The 21,708-nt window shown below is 43.5% G+C and overlaps 1 protein-coding gene across 1 annotated transcript in view; it reads right to left on the minus strand.

Moving 5' to 3' along the window:
• LOC311233545 (uncharacterized protein) overlaps nucleotides 1-18,962 on the minus strand; it is a gene marked incomplete at its 5' end in the record, with an annotated part of 77,597 nt that extends 58,635 nt beyond the window's left edge. Inside the window, 2 exons of the mRNA XM_084320511.1 lie at nucleotides 18,204-18,496; nucleotides 18,695-18,962. Of these exons, the coding sequence (XP_084176637.1) occupies nucleotides 18,204-18,496; nucleotides 18,695-18,962 (561 nt within the window). The remainder of the gene's footprint in view (nucleotides 1-18,203; nucleotides 18,497-18,694) is intronic.
• Nucleotides 18,963-21,708: the final 2,746 nt, after the last annotated feature.

Here is a 21,708-nt window from a genome sequence, read left to right on the forward strand (position 1 = left end):
GGAGGGGGTGGGTGGGGGGAGGGGGGGTGCAAGGATTTTTAAATAGTCATAGGTTACGTTTCAACAAATACAAAATCTGAATAACATACAAGCAATTATACAAAATATTCCTCTCACCTTGTAAATTAATTCAAACCTCCCGTTTTTCTTGGTGAAGTGGTCAATCACTCTGTCATACCAGCAAGGAAAAGCGACTATAGCTCAGCCAAGAAAGTGTTGATCAACTTGGGATTGGTCGTGCCGTGTTCAGGAGACTCAGGCGTAGAAAAGTATATTGGATCATGTCTCCAGCATCCCCACAGCCGTAGCTACAATTAATGTCAAGGCTCTCATCCACATTCATTAATTTTCTCCCCCACTCTCTCCTCCATGAGCTCAATGTAACACGGAAGTGCAGTGGTCTATATAGGAAAGGCTGAACTGGTGTTCTCTAATGGTGTCAATCATTTGCAGGTCGAGAACACGTAGGGATCGTGGCATCATTGAAAGACTAGGTGAAGCACTGTTTCACTGGGTGGGCCTTACTGTAAAACCGGTCGTAAACCATAACTGTCCAATCAACGACTTACATTGACGTACTGTCGTTAGTGAAGCAAAACACTCCTCTGTGTCATACCCACGACAAGACTTCAGAGAGTGGCCCGTTCAGCCGAACGCACAATTGGAGGTGGGCTTCCTATTCTCCAAGACATTTACAACAAGCGTTGCATGGGTAAGGCAAGAGAATAATCAAACAACTGCCTCTTTGAACTGTTGCGGTCAGGCAAGCGATACCGGAGTCTCATGGCCAACACAGAGACTCAGAAGGAGCTTCTATCCCCACCATCAGGATGCTCAACGACAATAACACTATGTAACAAACCATCAAATACACTCACAGCACACACATCCACACGCACACACTCACTTTAAATAAACAACTCACTGTAGCACCCACTTTACCCACTTTAGACACTTTAACACACTTTATATTTATTCGTAAAGAGATTTGCACTACAACTTATACCTCATTGCACCTTACCCTAAGTTGTACCTCATCCCATTTCTACTCTGTATTGTATATTGTATATATGTATATGGAACACTTTTGTTTTGAACACTTTTGTTTACACTTGTTACGTACTTTTGACTTCTATTTTATACTTATCTATTTAATTTTTTATCTAGCACACTCTCAGGAGCAGAACAGAAAAAAGCATTTCATATAAAAGTATTCTGTATTTTTGTATGACAACTAATAAAGAAACTTGAAACTTGAATTATTTTTTAACACATCAAGTGCCGTTCAGCTGGGGGCACTGTGGGCCTTTAGTGCCAACGCTCTGTTCAATGAGATAAATGCCGGTGTTTTGCAGTGCTAAACCTATATTAAATATTATAGCTATGGATCTAATAACGCTGTCGATTGTCAGTGAGTTTCTTCCGGTCAACATGCAAAAAAATGAAATTTTTTTCATCAATACATTTCCGTTTTATACCGTGGTGAATACGAGCATAGTTCCAGAGCGATTCTGTGTAATCCCAGGGAACGCAGCCAAAAAAACACCCTGTATCTGCATTTCACTATTTATCGTGCCATTTCTTGCTTGATTATTGAATCGATCTGAAATCAACGCTAGATTATCGGTATTATGTTTCCTCGTGCATCCACGAAAGGGTGTGTGTGTGTGGGGGGGGGGGGGGGGGGTCATGCTTCGAGCACCACCAACGGCATACATTACACAGTACATTACAGACACACACTGCAATCGTGGCGAAAAAATCCTTGGATCAACGCAAGATTGGTAATATATAGTCCTTACCTTGTATGTACTGCAAAAAGAATAATCCAATTATCTGATTGCCATTCCAACTTTTCATCGCGATCGTTTGTCAAACGTTATCCAGCATTGCAGATGATCTGGCGGGCGGGGACCCTCGTCGAGGGAACTGTGGTAACCGCTTGTCTTGCCGGAGTGTTTAGAACCCGCCCCCATGCCGCAGCTCGGCCAAGAAAACAAACCACATAGTTTCAAATGGAGTGCAATAGCAGCCGCAAGGCGTTAGGCGGGGTATTTGCCGTTTGCGATCTCAGACACATTCAGGACAGCATGCACAAGGTGCCTCGATGGATTATGAATGGCAAGTGCGAATAAAAGAAATAACGAAACAGAAACGTAGATCTATGTTTCTGGCACTCAACGGTCGGGCCACAGAAACGTAGATCTACATGAACGGCACCCAATGTGTTAACAGTGACACTTTTTTTGGCTTGATTCACAGATGAAATAGTAATTTGCATGAAATGTTGGTATTAAAAAAATATGTTTTATGTGATATGTGTGTTATGTTTTTTGTTAGTTTTTTGGGTGAAACACTGCTTCACCTGTTGTCTTATAAAAACCTCCCCTATACAGTCTGGAGCTGCTTCATAGACAATGAACGCAATGTTTAGAATGCCCATTATTCCTCCATGTTGGAAGAAACAGTGGTTACTTTGTGCAAAACTATGTGTTGGTGTGTGAGAAATATATCAACCAGAATGTAATCATTTGATGTTGTTTGTTGTCAATAAAATAAAATCAGAAACAACTGCACAGAAATAATTTTCTTTTGATAGTGGTGGTTACCAACAGTTACAGGCAGCCATGTTGTAAAAAGAGACAACTACACAAACATTCCGCACAAGGCCTCCCTTGGGAAACATGTCAACAATGACACTGAGAGTCACTAACTAAAAGGGAACAAAAACTGTCAACAGACAGTATGGAAATGAAGTCTGGAGAAGTCAATAGCCCTCAACCCGAGTGCGTTATCTGCAGGGAATACTTATGTTAGCTAACTTCACTAAGTGAGATATTTTTATTTTATTACCCCTGAGATAGATAGAGAGAGAGAGAGAGAGAGAGAGAGAGAGAGAGAGATAGAAAGAGAGAGATAGAGAGAGAGAGAGAGAGATAGAAAGAGAGAGAGAGAGAGAGAGAGAGAGAGTGTATAGCCCCACGACCATGAAAAAAGGGAAGAGGGGAAAGCACATCGATTCGATTTTGATTCAGTATTTTAATTTTTTTCAACCTTTATTTAAAATTGTAAGCATCTGAGGTTTCCCTCATTTACAGAAACGACGATTGTACAACATGTAAACAGTACATAATACAAACAATATTTTGTATTTTTTTCTAACACAGACATTTAAACACAAGAGTAAAAAAAATTAAAACGTTTCAAAATAATTTAAAAAGATCAGCTAAAACAGTTACAGGTAGTCACACAATGGTCTGAAATCATACATTTAAACATTCCAAGGGCCTCCAATTTCAGAGAAATTTGAAGGACATTCCATGAGTTAGAGGCATCAAAGGAAAAGGCTGACTTCCCTAGCTCAGAACAAACTTGAGGAACCCTAAGAACCATCCAGTCATTCGATCGAGTTGAATAGGTTCCAATATTCCAATCTAACAGTGAAGAGATATAAACAGGTTGTTTACCAATAAGGCCTTTCAAAATAAATAAATAGCAGTGTTTGTTGCGCCTTTCTGCAAGAGAAGGCCAACCCACCCTATCATACAGGACACAATATATAAGTATACGATTCAGTGCAATTTAAATCTTGTTTTTCAATCTCGTAGCAATTTCTAACAGAGGGTATGATGTAAGCCGATTGATGTAAAATTACCCAAAATGTTCCAACTGTTGTTGTTGTGAAAATTATGACTAAAGCTGTTGGATCTCTATCCCCCTGGATATCAAGAGAATTAAACCATTTAATAAATCCAATCTGCTTCCCCGAAGAGATTGCATAATCTACTTGGGTTACCCTGATTAGTCAGTCTGTCAGTTGTCAGTAGTTGTAAAGGATATCAGCTAGTTAGTCCGCAAACAAGTAATGAAACTAGTTTTTGCTACAATTTAGAATACTGTTAGTGGTTAAAAAACATCTACATCATCTCTTTGATACACCTGAAGCTGAAAAAAGTACACTCTCGACATTAAAGGGGAACTATCTTATAAATGGCCTTTTTGAGTGTTTAGCATTGTTTCCTAGCTATGTGAACTTATATTAATATGATCTATGTCTCAAAATTCTCATATTGGCGCATTCTTCCAATTCTCCTCTCACAATATTCACCCTCACTGAACTGAGTCATTTGAAAATGTGCCTATATGTGATGTCATATAGTCACTGCTGCATGTTAATGTTCAGGCGAAGACGACGCTCCGCAGTGGTTTAGGAGCCCAGGCTCAAAACAGCTCGAGATCTTGAGGTAGAAAAATGCTGTTTTTGAGGACTTGATTAGAAATACAAAACAATGAATAAAAAAAATATATATATTACAGAGGTGTTCCATAGACTCACAGGAATTGTGTAAAAGTGCCCAAATAGTGAAAGAAATAGTAAAATAGTTCCCCTTTAACATTCCAAAATAAGCGTTTTCTGACTGAATTAACATCATTGTACTGGATCTCTTTAACTTTCAATTACAGTATGTATTTATTTGTCTTTCCTCTTCTCTGTGTGAGCAAGCGCCAAACCAAGTACTTCGTTTGTGCAACATACCCCTGTCAATGAACACGATCCTGATCCCATTCTGATATTGGAGAGTCGCTGACTGTGACAAGACATGCGATAGACAGAGTGAAAGCGTTTTTTTTGCACACTCAAAGCCCTGATGCAAAAATTACTCTATTAATTCATAAAAGCAAAGCCCCAATCCAAAAATGACTCTATTAATTAATAAAAGCCAACATTTTGTAAAACTCAAGGGTTCTATTATACGAGACAGGACCCAGCTGTGATCTATTATGCACAAGAGGTTTTCTCCATCCCATCTGCAAACTGCAGATACACGTCATTCATTTACAAGCCTACTAAAGCCCCACCAACAAAAATAGAACACAGGAATGGAGACACATTTTCATCCCCTGTTTGATTGACTAAGCTCTTTCTATGAGGACATTTTATCCATCGCTGAATGGATATAAATTTGATGGAAGCTATTTACTGTCCGTTGGTTTATTTTTAAATTACAACCCAACGTTATCACGCCTTTGCAGAAACAACATACTTGGCGCAGGGCGACACGTCCGTCAGTTCCAAAAGTTCACCCTCTCTGAACTTTTCCAGCCGTCAAAATGGACACAAATCTGACACGAGACGGACACTGCGTCCACCCTGTCCGACAGAAGGATACTCCACATTGAACATGTATTAAAAACAAGACGTAGACGGACAGAAACGACGGATCAGTGTAGCTGCAGCCCGACAATAGATTAATATGAGTTTTTAATAGATTTGATTTTTGTAGTTGCATTGTTTACATTACTCAGGGATGCACAGCCGCAAGTGAGCTTCCGTACAGTATATCTGCATGTCCGTGTGTGTGTGTGTGTGTGTGTGTGTGTGTGTGTGTGTGTGTGTGTGTGTGTGTGTGTGTGTGTGTGTGTGTGTGTGTGTGTGTGCGTGCGTGTGTGTGTGTGCGTGCGTGTGTGTGTGTGTGTGTGTGTGTGTGTGTGTGCGTGCGTGCGTGCGTGCGTGCGTGCGTGCGTGCGTGCGTGCGTGTGAACTCATGTCTCTGCCAGCGGAAAGTCTGGCAGATTATTTTGGCCGGCCAACGTGGCTGATAAGATTCTAATTTGAATGTAGTGTAAAATGTTCAATTTAATGGCCATCATTTAATACATGTGCGGTCGTAAAGAAATGCATAAAATCACGGTTGGGGGGAGTAATCCATGAGTCGTTATCGGTCACAGCGGTCTACACTAACGCTGAATGGTGATCCATTTTGTGAATGGATTTGTTCTCGGACGTAACAATATCTTTGTTGGCAGACGACTCCTTCAGACGATCTGTGTTAATGTTACTACTAACATTACGTTACCTATAACGTTACATTACTGCTAAAATTATGTTACATAACATTACATTACCTAACGTTACATTACTGCTAACATTACGTTACCTAACGTTACATTACTGCTAACATTATGTTACATAACATTATATTACTGCTAACATTACATTACCTAACGTTACATTACTGCTAACATTACATTACCTAACGTTACATTACTGCGAACATTATGTTACATAATGTTACATTACTGCTAACATTATGTTATATAACATTACATTACCTAATGTTACATTACTGTTAACATTATGGTACATGATATTACATTACCTAACGTTACATTACTGCTAACATTATGTTACATTACATTACCTAACGTTACATTACCCAATGACAGAATTAGCCTGTAGGTCGTCCTTCATACTTGCCTCGCTGAAATATCAGTTTGTTTTAAAAATAATTCACTGGTACTTGCCACAGTTTTTATAATAAAATTTTTGTAATTGTATTTAATTTAATATTATATATTATATTTTATTTACACACTTGGTGCCCCCTGCACTCCCGCAGGCCTATTTGGCAGCCCAGAGACCGACCTAAGAAGGAGATGTCTCCGCTGTGCTCCCTCCGTAGAAGATGTTTCCAGACGGCCCTCTTCCACTACGGAAGAGTATGCAAGAAAAGTTCATCGGTCCCGGAGATTTACACCATTACTGACATTGCAAGTGTACATTTGAGTGATTAGCACCACTATGTCCTCTCTTAAAGGTGTACCGTATCTCTCTATTTCTCCTAATGCATTCTTATTGTTTAAGGGACTCGTCAGTCTACAATGCCCTCTAGAGGGGGAGATAGGTTACTATATTAATTTGATTAATGGCATCGTACCAAAGGGAATGAATGAAAAAAGTTGTGATCCTGTTTCCTACAAGTGACTTTTATTACTTTTATTATCATGAGTATATTATGTGTGTGTCCGCGCGACACACACCTCCGAACGGGAGAGTGATAGAAAGAAAAAAAAGAAGAGAGAGGGATGGAGGGAGAGAGAGGGGGCACTTGGGGGGGGGGGGGGGGACCTGCCACACGGAGGTCCGCGCGACACACACACACCTCCGAACGGGAGAGTGATAGAAAGAAAAAAAATAAGAGAGAGGGAGGGAGGGAGAGAGAGGGGGCACTTGGGGGGGGGGGGGGGGGGACCTGCTGCACGGAGGTCCGCGCGACACACACACACCTCCGAACGGGAGAGTGATAGAAAGAAAAAAAGGAAGAGAGAGGGAGGGGCTTCTCTCTCTCTCTCTCTCTCTCTCTCTCTCTCTCTCTCTCTCTCTCTCTCTCTCTCTCTCTCTCTCTCTCTCTCTCTCTCTCTCTCTCTCTCATGGTATAAATGATTATTTGTGTAAATATATGGTTATACGCCGACCATTAAGAAAAATACATGTTAGTTTAGGAATAAGGGGCAGGTAACTATATAACTATAAGATGTATTCTTCTTCCTGCTCCTTTTGTCCATGGAAATGACTATTTATGATTTTTTAATGAAGAAACTATGATTGTATTATTCCATGTGGCAAATAAAAACTCTGAACTGAACTGAACTCTCTCTCTCTTCCCCCCCCTCCCTCCCTCCCTCTACCAGTGCAGACTATGGTCTGACTGTCACTCAAAGTGCTTATGGGCGGAGCCAGGCCATAACAGCCTGATTTCTCGAGGCTGAAAAATGATGGTTTCGAGTACTTGATTAGAAATATAAAACAATGAATTTTTTTGAAAAAAAAATTACAAATGTCTTCAATAGACTAACAGGAATTGTGTAAAGTTGCCCAAATAGTGCTAGGAATAGCAGTGCATAACCCCTTTAAATTCTAGGCGGTCATTCGCTGTAAATACTGCCTAACGGAATCTCTGGTCTCGGCATATGCATTATCTGTGTGTGTGTGTGTGTATGTGTGTGTGCGCTTGCATGAGTAGGTGAGAGTGTGTCTTTCTTCTTGCATAATAGTGTGTGAGAGATTGTGTGTGTGTGTGTGTGTGTGTGTGTGTGTATGGTATTGTATGTCTCTGTGTGTGCTTGCTTGTAAAGGTGAAAGAATGTCTTTATCCTCTCTATACAGGCTTGTAGCACCAAGCCTCCTTGCTTGCCTGCCTGTGGTAACATATATCACAGCCCACTAATCTGATTTGACCATATTCCCAACAGCCTCTGTATCCTCCTCTGGCGCTCAGTAAGATTCTATTGTCTGGCACAAAGTAATGAAAACACATAAACCTCTCATTACCTGCCAGTGGCTGTGAGGCAGGGTGCTCTATCCACACACACTCACACACACACACACAGAGAGATGCACACACACACACACGCACACACACACACACACGCACGCACGCACACACACACACACACACACACACACACACACACACACACACACACACACACACACACACACACACACACACACACACACACACACACGCACACACACACACACACACACACGTAACACATACATGCCTGTATACTATGCACACAATCATGTACATATACAAATGTGTGAATGTGCGCACACAAATACACAGACACATACACATCACACACATGCATGCACACATTCGTGTCCAATATAGAAATGCATAAACACCTGCACGTGTGCACACAAACACACACACAGAGGCCTGAAGCATGCTACAGTTGTGACTCAGATTGATGGTTTCTTAATATTGTTTCATGGCTGCTCTATGATAAGCTGTTATTGGCCAAATTCTTCTTCTTCTCCCACCACAGCCATGTGGCTATAGCGGTAGTTGATTTTCTGTAAACGAACACATCAACATTATGGGAAATGCGCTATATACCGTCTTCTCCAGAGTCAGACAAGAAGATAGATACCAATTTCCTCTCTGTGCCTTCAGTAGAAAGTTATCCGGCTGCAAGCTACAGTAGCCTAGCTTAGCACAAATGAATGGAAGCGGATACAGACCAGAGGAAATTGGTATCTATCATAGCTGTTGGGCAAAAACACCTCTCCTGGAGTTCACCTCAAGGACACTTGGGGGTCCCCTGACCTCACTTTGAGAACCAATATTCTAGGGCAAGAGTAGCAGCAGCTGTGGCTGTAGTAGTAGTAGCAGGAGAAAAAACATTATTGACATTGGTAGACTGAGTAGTTAACCTTGTGAGGGTCTCGATTGGGTTAGGGGTCGAACAGAGACAGGACAGGGATATGAATAACCAATCAGAGACCCAATCCATTAACTCTATCAATGTCTTTAACCTGGAGAGGTCTTCATAATAGCCAATGTATGAGACGGACAGAAGAACAGAGACTGTGTTTGTCCTTCTAGTCTGGCTCTCCAGTCCGGGGGCGTCAGTGTGAGGTTAGGGCCAAATTAATGTGATTTAGCCCAGCTGTGAAAATTGTGCCCCCATCCTTTTTTCTTTTTAATGAAAAACCTTTTAGAGTGTTATTATTAGATTTGTACCAAAAAAATTATAAATTACAGTCTGGATTTCTTTTCAAAGTGACAAAATTAAAAGCAAATTGACTCTTTCTCCCACTCCCTCTCTTTCTCACACACACTCACACGCACACGGACACGTACACGCACAAGGACACACACACGCGCACACACACACACACACACACACACACACACACACACACACACACACACACACACACACACACACACACACACACACACACACACACACACACACACACACACACACACACACACACACACACACACACACACACACACACACACACACACACACACACACACACACACACACACACACACACAGACACACACTCTCCAGAGGTCTCTAGCCTTATGCCCCAATGGCCCTGCTGAGTAATGACACTAATATGATTTTCTTAAGGGGGGGGGGGGTAACCTTTAGAGCTCAGAGAGAGAGGTATGAAGCCAGGGGAGGAGGAATGGGATTAACTGGAGAAAGAGGGGGGAGAGAGAGGAGAATGATAGGGGCGGTGGAGAGAAACCATGACAAGAGAAAAAGAGAGAGAATGTGGGAGAGGAAGGAGGGAGTGAAAGAGAGGGATGGAGGGGATGACAAGGAGGGAGAGATGGAACGAGAGAGAGAGATGGAGAGGAAGGAGGGAGTGAAAGAGAGGGATGGAGGGGGTGATAAAGAGGGAGAGATGAAAAGAGAGAGAGAGAGAGAGAGAGAGAGAAGAGAGAGAGAGAGAGAGAGAGAGAGAGAGAGAGAGAGAGAGAGAGAGAGAGAGAGAGAGGAGGCCTGTGTTTATAGATATTATACTAAATGGCCTGCAAATGCAATAAGCCACAGTGTGCCTGAGTGATGGCGGCATTGGTGGACGCGCTTAAACAAGTGTGGAGCATCCTAAACTGATTGTAGCTGCTCTGATCTAGGCAGGCGGAGAATAACTGTGTTTGGTCTCCACAGCTAGCCATCAACACTGAAGAAGGAACACATTGGTTCAGAAACATGTATGTATCCGGCTGCAATTAAAATTGAAATCTGAGAGTGCTGGTCCGGCTTCCTGCTTTATTCTACATTGTCTCCACAGCTTAGGACATGCCACTGTCACTGTGTACAGACAGTATTTGATCATCCTGAACTAGCAGCGGTGCACACACCAACAAAGGCCACGTTTCCAGCATCGAAACATGAATAATTGCATATAGCAGGCTGGCATGTTTGCGTTGAGATACACAGTAGGAATTGCTATGGATAGGGAAATGATTACAGCTGTATGGCAAACAGACAATAAGCGCTTTAACGTGCTGCGCTGGGTACATTTGCAGTGGTGGCGGTATAGAACACAGTACAAACTGCTGTTTGAGCCCAAAAACCATTGTATTGCAGTCAGTATTTCGATGGGATTACTGTACATGTTTTTTGCTAAATCTTTGGAGAATTGTACAGCCCTGGCCTATTTTATTTCATAATTATATTATATTCTATTGTACTTCTATTTGAATTTAGTTTATATTCCATTTTATTCTATTTTTTTTTATTCTACCTTAATTGTCTTTTCGTTAATGTTGCACCAAATGTATTGCTATGCCAATGATACTCGGATCCCCCTCCACCCTCTCCTCTGACATACTATCCGCTCTACCTTTGAGTGACACCTTCTCTGCTCTCCCCCAAGATACGGCAACATCCACCCTCATCTCAGCCCTCTCAACCTCCTTCGACAAGCTCTGTCTTCTTGTTGAGAAACCTGCCCGCCGTTCCCACCCAGTCCATGGCTGACGGATGCAGTAAGAGAACAAAGACAGGTCCTGAGAGCGGCTGAGAGGAAGTATAGAAAGTCACGCCTCACTGCTGACAATGCCACATATCACAACCTCTTGTTAACATTCTCCAAAACCATTACTGCTGCCAAAGCTTCTTTCTTTCACCATAGGATTGAGGCCTCTGACAAGAATCTTCACAAACTACATGCTACCATTTCCTCACTCCTCACTCCCCCCCACCCCCTCCCCCCTCATCTCTCTCTGCCAAAGACTTTGCGATCTTCTTTGAAGAAAAAGTGGAGAACATCCACAGCTCCTTCTCCCAACCCCCACCCATTCCAAATACTGAATCGAGAACCTCATCCTTCACCCTGTCATCTTTCTCTCCGATTACAGAGGCTGAGACCCTGACACTGGTAACGTTGAACCGTCCGACTACATGCCAGCTACATGTTACCCTCCCCACTCCTCCAGACCATAGCACCAGACATCCTCCCATTCCTAACTGTAACCATCAACTCCTCCCTCAACTCGGGGGTGGTCCCCACCTCCCTAAAACAAGCCAGAGTCACACCGCTCATAAAAAAACCAACCATGAACCCCACCGTCATAGGCAACTATCGCCCTGTCTCTCTTCTCTCCTTCCTTTCTAAAACACTTGAACGTGCTGTATCCAACCAACTTACTGCTTATCTCTTACAGAATGACCTCCTAGACCCTAATCAGTCAGGCTTCAGGACTAGTCCCTCCACAGAAACAGCCCTCATAGCGGTCATAGAGGCACTTCACTTAGCGAAAGCGAAAGGCCTCTCCTCTGTCCTGATTCTCCCTATCTGCAGCCTTCGACACAGTCAACCATCAGATCCTCCTCGCGTCCCTCGCAGGAATGGGAGTGGCTGGCTCTGCGCTGACATCATACCTCAATGACCGCTCCTACCAAGTGTCATGGAGAGGGACCCTGTCGGCCACCTGCCCCCCTGCGGACGGGTGTCCCCCAGGGCTCGGCCCTAGGACCCCTTCTCTTCTCCCTCTACACTAAACCTCTGGGTAACATTATCACGTCTCATGCCTTCTCGTATCATTGCTATGCCGATGATACTCAACTCTTCCTCTCCTTCCCTCCCTCCCTCGGATATCCACGTCTCCGAGCGGATCTCGGCTGTCTGTCCGACATCTCTGCCTGGATGACGACCAACCACCTCAAACTGAACCTAAGCTAAACAGAATTGCTCCACCTGCCAGCCAAATCCTCCCCCCTGACCGACCTTTCCAACACAGTCGAGAATGCACCTGTGACCGCGTCCCCGACCAATCTTTCGCAGTCGACTAAAAACACACTTCTTCAATCAATATCTGAAGAAATTATAATAATAATAAAAACATAAAAAAACACTAACCTTCTTACTGTCTTATACTATCATGCACTCTTCCTACTATACTAATATGTCTTTACTACTATGCACTTAACACTTCAGCACCCAAATTTCAGCACTATTTGATGAACACATTTTAGTCAGCTGTAAGAGTTGTACCCTTCCTGCTGACTTGTTGTACAGAACTTGTAAGTCGCCTTTGGACAAAAGTGTCAGCTAAATGACTAAATGTAAATGTCAACAACCAAATCAAATTCCTTGTATGTGTAAATTGGCAATAAAGATCTTTCTGATTCTTATTCTTATACAAATGTTGTACTTTAGAAAGAGGCCTATCCTTCGCAGTGTCCTCAAGCAAGACATTGCTGCATCCTTACCTGAGCCATCGCAGGGGGGGTACGAGGAATGTGATGCACAAGGTCGTGGTCGTTGACATGCAAGCACACAAATCACACTCACATGGATCTGGAGAGGCTCCCTTTTGGACCAGACCTTTGATTCCTTCTTTCGCTCAAAACACTCTTCAGCAAAAAGTGGAAAAAACTATCACTGCGTTTATGAATATTGTCAGTATAAAAATTTGAATCAGATCACAGATCATTTATGATCTCTCAGAGAAAGATACAGGCAGATGGGGCAACCTATTGTCAGATCCATAGTGGGAACAACATCTTAGGAGGGGTTGGATTTTCATGGGAGGGCACTAATAAGAGAAATACGAGAGCAATCGGCACTAGCCAGGCACATTTACAAGCTTTTACTAAACACTTACAAGCTTTTACTAAACACTTACAAGCTTTTACTAAACACTTACAAGCTTTTACTAAACACTTACACACTTTTACTAAACACTTACAAGCTTTTACTAAACACTTACACACTTTTACTAAACACTTACAAACTTTTACTAAACACTTACAAGCTTTTACTAAACACTTACACACTTTTACTAAACACTTACAAACTTTTACTAAACACTTACACACTTTTACTAAACACTTACAAATTTTTACTAAACACTTACAAGCTTTTACTAAACACTTACACACTTGTACAAAACACTTACAAACCTTTATTAAACACTTACAACCTTTTACTAAACACTTACAAGCTTTTACTAAACACTTACACACTTGTACAAAACACTTACAAACCTTTATTAAACACTTACCACTTACACACTTTTACTAAACACTTACAAGCTTTTACTAAACACTTACACACTTGTACAAAACACTTACAAACCTTTATTAAACACTTACAACCTTTTACTAAACACTTACAAGCTTTTACTAAACACTTACACACTTGTACAAAACACTTACAAACCTTTACTAAACACTTACAAACCTTTATTAAACACTTACAACCTTTTACTAAACACTTACAAGCTTTTACTAAACACTTACAAACTTTTACTAAACACTTACAAACCTTTATTAAACACTTACAACCTTTTACTAAACACTTACAACCTTTTACAAAAAAATGGCACAAGTAGGCCAACATTAAAGAGGAGAGGTCGCACCACAGTTGGTGGACTTACAGGAGGGATGCATCAGGGCAGATGTCTTAGCCTGCTTCACAACTCAAATAAACACCAGAGAGACGTACAACCACCAGCCCACAACGTGCACATCATGCACATCAAGGATAACCAGAGTTGTATTATCCCTTTGTTATGTAACAACTTACCATGAATGGATAGTGCATTGATCGGTAATGGGTGAAAACGCTTCGGATGCAATGTAAACCTTTTACAAGCTAATTTGAACTCATAGCAGGCGAAGCCTCAAAAGTCACAACATGGGTCCATGAAACTATCTCTCCTCAGCCTCTGGGTTTAAAGGAATCAATGGAGTTAACGGACCCGCTGCTTTTCAAAACACACATCCATCTCCCCTTGTACAACAGAGATGACACTGTAAAACTACAGAGTTCTGTCTTTTCATCTGTGCTGTCCTGTTGTCCAATTGTTTTTTCCATTACTAATTCACCAATATTCACGTGCACTTTCTGCAAGGCTAAGTTAGTACTGTCATAGCTGTGTATATGGTCTGGACCACAGGACTGAGACTGTGGGTATAGTGGTATACGCATGCCATTGGCCAACTATTTCAGTCATCATTTTCCCTCTTCTTCCACTATTTGCGACACTATTTTGCAACAGCACCGTCGCTGCCTCCTGGGCATAGCGCTGCTCGGGATGATTGTGAAACAAGCTAGAGCGTTTTCCCCCCTATATCGGAATGATAATAGACCTGTTCCCTGTATACAAACATACCGTGTTCGAGCCAATCAGCAATACCAACTGAGTCACGTGACTAAGTTGCCCCGGACCCGCGCGAACTGCTGCGCTAAAAGAATACGACGGGGCTCTATGGAGAAACCATGGCACTCCCCTGACTAAAAGTTGTTTCAAACGAAAACGGTGGGATGTAATTTTAGCCAAATCTGCATGGCTGTGAGTGTGAGTTTTTCATCTCTTACATATACTAGGCATGGATTGATTGTTTAGATCGCTAGCATGGCTAACAAATGCCCCGTTGTTCTGACCAGGATTACGTTCCTTTCTGCTCCAGTGATGCGCGCGCACACTGAGTCTGACGTATACAGTGAACAGGTCTATAGGTTCAGCCTGAACTCTCTACGGCGCTGGCACAGCACTAATGTAGTGTGGAGAGAGCTATGGCTACAGTGACAGGTTGAGAAAAGGCTGATGCACAGTAGTCTGGAATAGAATTGGAAGCAGTGGGCGGTTTTAGTAATTTAGCTAACGTTAGTAATATCCATTGTCATATCTAAAGTTACACCTGCTGCAAAATACAGTTCTGTCACGTCTAGCTAACTTGTGCGTTCTGCACGCACTCCACTCCCTCCAGGCCAACCAATTGTGTGATCATAAAGTTATGAGAGAGAGAGAGAGAGAGAGAGAGAGAGAGAGAGAGAGAGAGAGAGAGAGAGAGAGAGAGAGAGAGAGAGAGAGAGAGAGAGAGAGAGAGAGAGAGAGAGAGAGAGAGAGAGAGAGAGGGAGACTGGCAGCCTAGCTTGCAAACAACAATCACAACTGTTATTATTATGAATGCTAAAAAGAAAATCAATTATTTTAATATTACCAAAAAAGATTACAGCAGGAGCGTGAGACTCTGTTTCCGCTGCACACTTCACACAGCCCTATAGCTACAGTCCCGGCTCCAGGAGGGTAAAACTGCAAAGTCAACAACAAACAAATCTCATCCTGCGTTCTGAACCTCTTTATAAGGATTTGTCATTTCATTGTTACTTGATAGGCTTACAGCACAGGACAGGATTAGGATCCTACAGGGCTGAGACTGTGCGACGTTCTGATGTGGTGATTTCATCCACTCAATAAGCCATGACAACGGTGTTACATCACTCATTCTCCTGGCGTTTCTGTCATATTTATATGTTGTGAAACTGAGAGTCAAGGATAACCAGAGTTTTATTAGCCCTTTGTTATGTAAGGTTCATCAACAAGTAACTGTGCGACATGGAGGCGAAGGACCACCCCACATGCAGCAGTTAACGCACACCTGCAGCTTGATTATCCCGCTATACCATGGCCATTTGCCAACAATATAAAATAGAAGTGTTCGCATATCTGTGGTGAAGGTTTTGCACTGAACATCTAGAGGTAATGAAAGGAGAGCTGACCATTAATAATTCTAGTTGTTTTTACAACTAAGCACCCAGTTCTCGTTCCTTCTCTATTTCTTCTTCCTGCTGTGTCCCACTCTTCAGAATTGTTGTATTCTCCAAATAGATTGAAATAAATGTTAACGGTAATCATTCAACTTTAAACATTAAATAATACATCCACAACTTGCGTAATAAATACAAATAAAGATAAATACAAAATAAATTCCCCCTCAAACATTATTGATTTGAATTGATCAATTTGAGAGAGAGAGAAGAAGAAGAACCTTAAATCATATGCAAACAGTGGCTGGATCTCAAAAAGAACCATCAATGCTTCTCGGCTTAGATGCAGAGAGGGCATTTGATAGAGTTGATTGGCTGTACCTTGAACTAACATTGAAAGGTATGGGATTCAATAACACATTTATAGATTGGACAAAATGTTTATATAAAAATCCTAAATCGAGTAAGGGTGAATGGTCACTGTTCTCACTTCTTTGAGATACAGAGAGGGACACGCCAAGGAGACGTTTTGTCTCCTTTACTATTTGCAATTGGCATAGAGCCACTAGCGGAGATGATTAGATCAAACCCTCAGATACAGGGAATAGATGACCAAAAAGGCATTACACACAATATCTCGTTCTTTGCTGATGACATTTTACTTACTTTAGCCATAGCAAAAGTGAGTGGCTTGTGGTCTACAAATGCAGTGAACGAACGAGCCTCCAGCAGGGAGGCCAGATAGAGGGCGAGGAGCTCCCTATCAAAAGTGCTATATTTGCACTCATTAGGACGAAGCTGTCGGCTAAAAAACGCCAGTGGCTGCCAAGCCCCACTCACCCACTGTTCGTATACCGCTCCAACAGCATAGTATTTTTTTTTTTATCCACTTTTTCTCCCATTTTCTATATTTTCTCCCATCCCAATTTCATATCATCCAATTCAACCCTCCCCTGTCACGAACGCTGTTTCTTGCCTCCCACAAGCCGGCTGCAATGTGGACTAAGTCATACATAGCACAAGTCCCCTCCGGTACTTGAGGTAACAGCAGTCGCATCTTTTCACCTGCGCAGCTCGATCTCTCAGTGGTGAGGAGTAACGCGTGGGAGGCTCACGCTGCCCCCGACACTTCCTGATTCCACTGCGCAGGCGCACCAACCGACCTGTAGGAGTCGCTGTCCACAATGCCCGATCCCCACCCATCAGTTTCCCACCCCCTAATACGGCTAATGTGTATTAGTACGGACGACCAGCTAAACTGAAAGCAAATGTGGAGCGCTGGGCTCGAACAGGCGAGCCCAGCGTCTCCAGATTTTGTGGCGAGCGCCTTGCCCACTACGCCACGTAGCCGCCCCTCCAACAGCATAGTCTGAAGCATCAGTGGTGATGGCAACAGGGCGTTAGGAAGTGGGTGTGCCAGCCTGGTTGCATTGGCCAGGGCGGTTTTAGTATCGACAAACGCCTTGCCTCTCTCGTCCGTCCAGTCCACCACATGTTTGGCGATTTTACCCCTGAGAGCCTCGTACAGAGGTCGCATTAGCTGAGCAGCCCGGGGTACAAACCGATGGTAAAAATGTACCATGCCAAGGAACTCTTGCAGAGCCTTGATGGTGGGTGGCAGTGGAAAATTTGCTATGGCGTCAACCTTAGATGGGAGGGGAACTGCCCCATCTTTGGTGACGTGGTGCCTGAGGAAATCGATCCTAGACAGCCCAAACTGACATTTAGCTGGGTTAACTATGAGCCCATGCTGACTGAGTCGGTGGAAAAGGGTCCTGAGATGGGACAAGTGCTCTGCCTTGGTGGTACTGGCGACTAAGATGTCATCTAGGTAGACAAACAAAAAAGGCAGGTCCCGTAACACAGAGTCTATCAAGCGCTGGAATGTCTGTGCTGCGTTTTTAAGCCCAAATGGCATGCACAAGAACTCAAACAAACCAAAGGGAGTAATCACCGCCGTCTTAGGGATGTCCGCTGGGTGGACCGGCACCTGGTGGTAACCTCGAACTAAATCTATTTTTGAAAATATGAGTTTCCGCGCCAGGTGGGTGGAAAAATCCTGAATATGTGGAACCGGGTATCGGTCGGGTGTGGTTACCTCGTTAAGGCGGCGGTAATCGCCACACGGGCGCCACCCGCCGGCAGCCTTGGGGACAATGTGACAGGGTGAGTCCCATGGGCTGTCAGAACGACAGATAATACCCAGGTTCTCCATGTTGGAAAACTCTGCCTTGGCAACGGCCAGCTTGGCAGGATCTAGGCGCCGAGCCCGGGAGTAGACTGGCGCACCTGCCGTAGCGATGTGATGCTCCACACCGTGCTTACTGGTGGAGGACGAGAAAGTGGGCTGGGTAAGGACAGGGAACTCGGCTAGCAGCTGGTGAAACTCATCTGTAATAGACAACATGTTAGACAAACCCACAGGAGGCGCTGCCCCGACAGTACATTCAAATGAACAAAAGGTGGTGGCGTCGATCAAGCGATTGTTCCTGACATCCACCAACAATCCATAAGCACACAGAAAATCAGCACCCAGCAGGGGCACAGACACATCAGCAGTGATGAAATCCCAGCTAAACCGCCGCTCACCAAAACACAGCTCCACTAGCCTACTGCCATACGTGCGGATCGTAGTACCATTGGCAGCTTCCATAGGGAGCCCATGCCCGTCGGCCAGGGTGTCCACCCTTGACGCAGGCAGCACGCTTCTCTGTGCCCCTGTGTCGCACATGAAACGCCTGCCTGAGATGTTGTCCCGAATAAACAGTAGCCTGCCGGCCCCACCAACGCTCATGGCCACTGTTGAGCGCCGGCCCGGGCGTTTCCCGGCCCCTTGTAAGTACATGGGGGACGGCATTGGTTAGCCCTGGCTCCATACTTGGTGTGAAAGAAACACCAGCCAGTGTCTCTCCCTCGCTGGCGAGGGGCTGCCACCGCAGCAGCGACGGTATGTGGTAGAACACGGCCGTACAGTGTTGCTGCTGGCTGGCCAAAAATAACGTATCCGCCTCCGCGGCTAACATACGGCAGTCATTTATTGTTGTGTTTGCCAAGGCAGCCCTTATCTGAGCCGGTAACTGGCGTAAGAACAGCTGTCTGAAGAGAAAGTGGTTGGGCTCATGCTCTCCCATCAACGCCAGCATCCTATCCATAAGCTCGGACGGTTTACTGTCGCCCAGACCTTGCAATGAAAACAGCCGGTTAGCTCGTTCCACCTCAGACAGTTCAAAACACTTCAACAAGTGTGCCTTCAGCGTGCCATATTTGTCGTGCGCTGGAGGGCTTGTGAGTAGACTCACCACTCTGGCTGCTGTGTTAGTCCCCAGCACAGCGACAACGTGATAGTACTTGGTGTCATCCTCCGTTATTTGATTTATTGCAAACTGCGCCTCCGCCTGCACAAACCATGCAGTAGCTTGCGTTTCCCAGAACTCTGGCAATTTCAGCACGACTGCTGCTTCCTCAAACTTCAGCGCGACTGCCTGCTCCATTGTTCAATCATCCTTGAAAGCGTCCAAGAACGTCAGGTTCACCAATGTAGGAGACGGGAAATCACGACCAAAGAGAGTGAAGTTTCTTTGACCACACATCAGTGTGCATCATTTATTAGCATAGCCATGGATACCACAACAAACCAAGCCAAGCGTTAATATGGCCGCTCTAGCTACCCACAATGCCCTGTGTCCTTAAAGTGACAGTGTAGGTGGATTATGTCCCGTCCAGGTAAGTGTCCATGTAAGTGCCCACTACAGTATGATCAATGCAACGTGATATGAATTGAAAATGGGGGACCCTGATGGAAACAAGACAAACGTCTTTCTCAGGTCTGCATCCCCTTAACAATTGTATGTATTGAGCCGTACTGTATTGTACCCATTCTGCAATCTGTTAAATAAAGTTTTCATTCATTCATTCATTCATTCATGTTCATTATTATGACACAAAATAAAAGAAAGTTAAAAAAAAAAAGTGAGAGAGAAAGAGACACAAAATAAAGAAAGTTAAAAAAAAAAGTGAGAGAGAAGAGAGAGAGAGAGAAGGAGAGAGAGAGAGGAGAGAGAGAGAGAGAGAGAGGAGAGAGAGAGAGAGAGAGAGAGAGAGAGAGAGAGAGAGAGAGAGAGAGAGAGAGAGAGAGAGAGAAGAGACAGACAGACTAATGTGGACCCCATGGCGGCTTTACAGCCGTGAGAACCCCAGTCCTGGTACTGATCTACGGAAGTCTGAGAGATCGAAACAGAAAGAGAGAAGTAGAGAAATTGATTTCCGACTACAGAAACAAGTCTGTTTGACTTAAGCCCTGATTGACCCTTAAATGTCTCAAGGTAACCCCTCATCTCCCTAGCTTTAACAGACACAAACTGGGCGCTTATCCAACAATCACTTCAAAGGCAGACAGTTCTACTTGAAAAAGCACTTTTGGCAAGTCTAGGGAAAGATCACATCCTTATGATAATTTTAATATTCCAGTAAACTATAAACTAATATATCTGCTGACATTAGGATGTGAAAAAAGGGCAAATTTTATGGGACTTCAATATGGAGCCAAATATAAATATATTACTGGCCAGAGAGAGAGGGGGGGAATGGGGGGAGAGAAAGATAGAGAAGAGAGAGTAGAGGGAGAGAGAGAGAGAGAAAGAGAGTGAGGGAGAGAGATAGAGGAGGAGAGAAAGCAGAGGGGGAGAGGGAGGGGGATCTGCGATTGAGCGACTCAGACAGGCTCGCAGTCATAACCAGTTTATTAACCAGTTTTAGGTATCCCCATCTCCTACCCACTGTAGTTCGTCAAACTTGAAGCTATGAACAAAGTACATCTATATGACACACTTTGTTCTGGATAGTTACACGCTCCAAAAGCTATTTCAGGAAATAGAGACAGCTTTTTCATTGAGCTCCTTGTTCTCTCTGTGTAAGCACTAAAGTATTTATTAATTTGATTTCTGCATATAACAGGAAGACGGGAGGAGGAAACTGACTAATCAATAACAGAAAAATGAAACTCTTAACACCATTAATTGAATGCAATGTTATCAACTAAAACGTTCTTACAAAAGGGATGCACTACATTTTCTGGCTCATAAAAGCGCTGGATTTTAATGACCCTATAAATGTGTCATATTATCTCCACCAGACAAAGCTTCCATCATTGTCCATTCAGATAGATATTCAGTATGACGTTACACTTTTTGAGCACAAGAGGGCTAAACTACACAGTTTCACTGCTCAGCACCTCAGGACCTCTGCTCAGCAACAGGACCTCTCTCTCTCTCTCTCTCTCTCTCTCTCTCCTCTCTCTCTCTCTCTCTCTCTCTCTTCTCTCTCTCTCTCTCTCTCTCTCTCTCTTTCTCTCTCCATCTCAAGAAATCAGTACATTACAGAAGGATTTTTTTGTATGATTGACAGTCTTTATGGTGGTTGTATTCCGTTGGATGTCCTTTGCTTGTCACAGTAGCTCAAAAATCTTGCTGCTGTGTTTGCACATTGTTGTATTTCTCCCAGTAGGTATGGGAGTTTTGTGTTTTCAAAGTCTCTTTGGGTGTTTGCAATTTGTGGGAAGTATATGTCTCTGATGTCTTGGTATAGTGGGCAGGTTGTTAAGAAGT

Source organism: Notolepis coatsorum, assembly GCF_963971535.1.
Source record: "Notolepis coatsorum genome assembly, chromosome: 8".
NCBI classification, from domain to species: Eukaryota; Metazoa; Chordata; class Actinopteri; order Aulopiformes; family Paralepididae; genus Notolepis; species Notolepis coatsorum.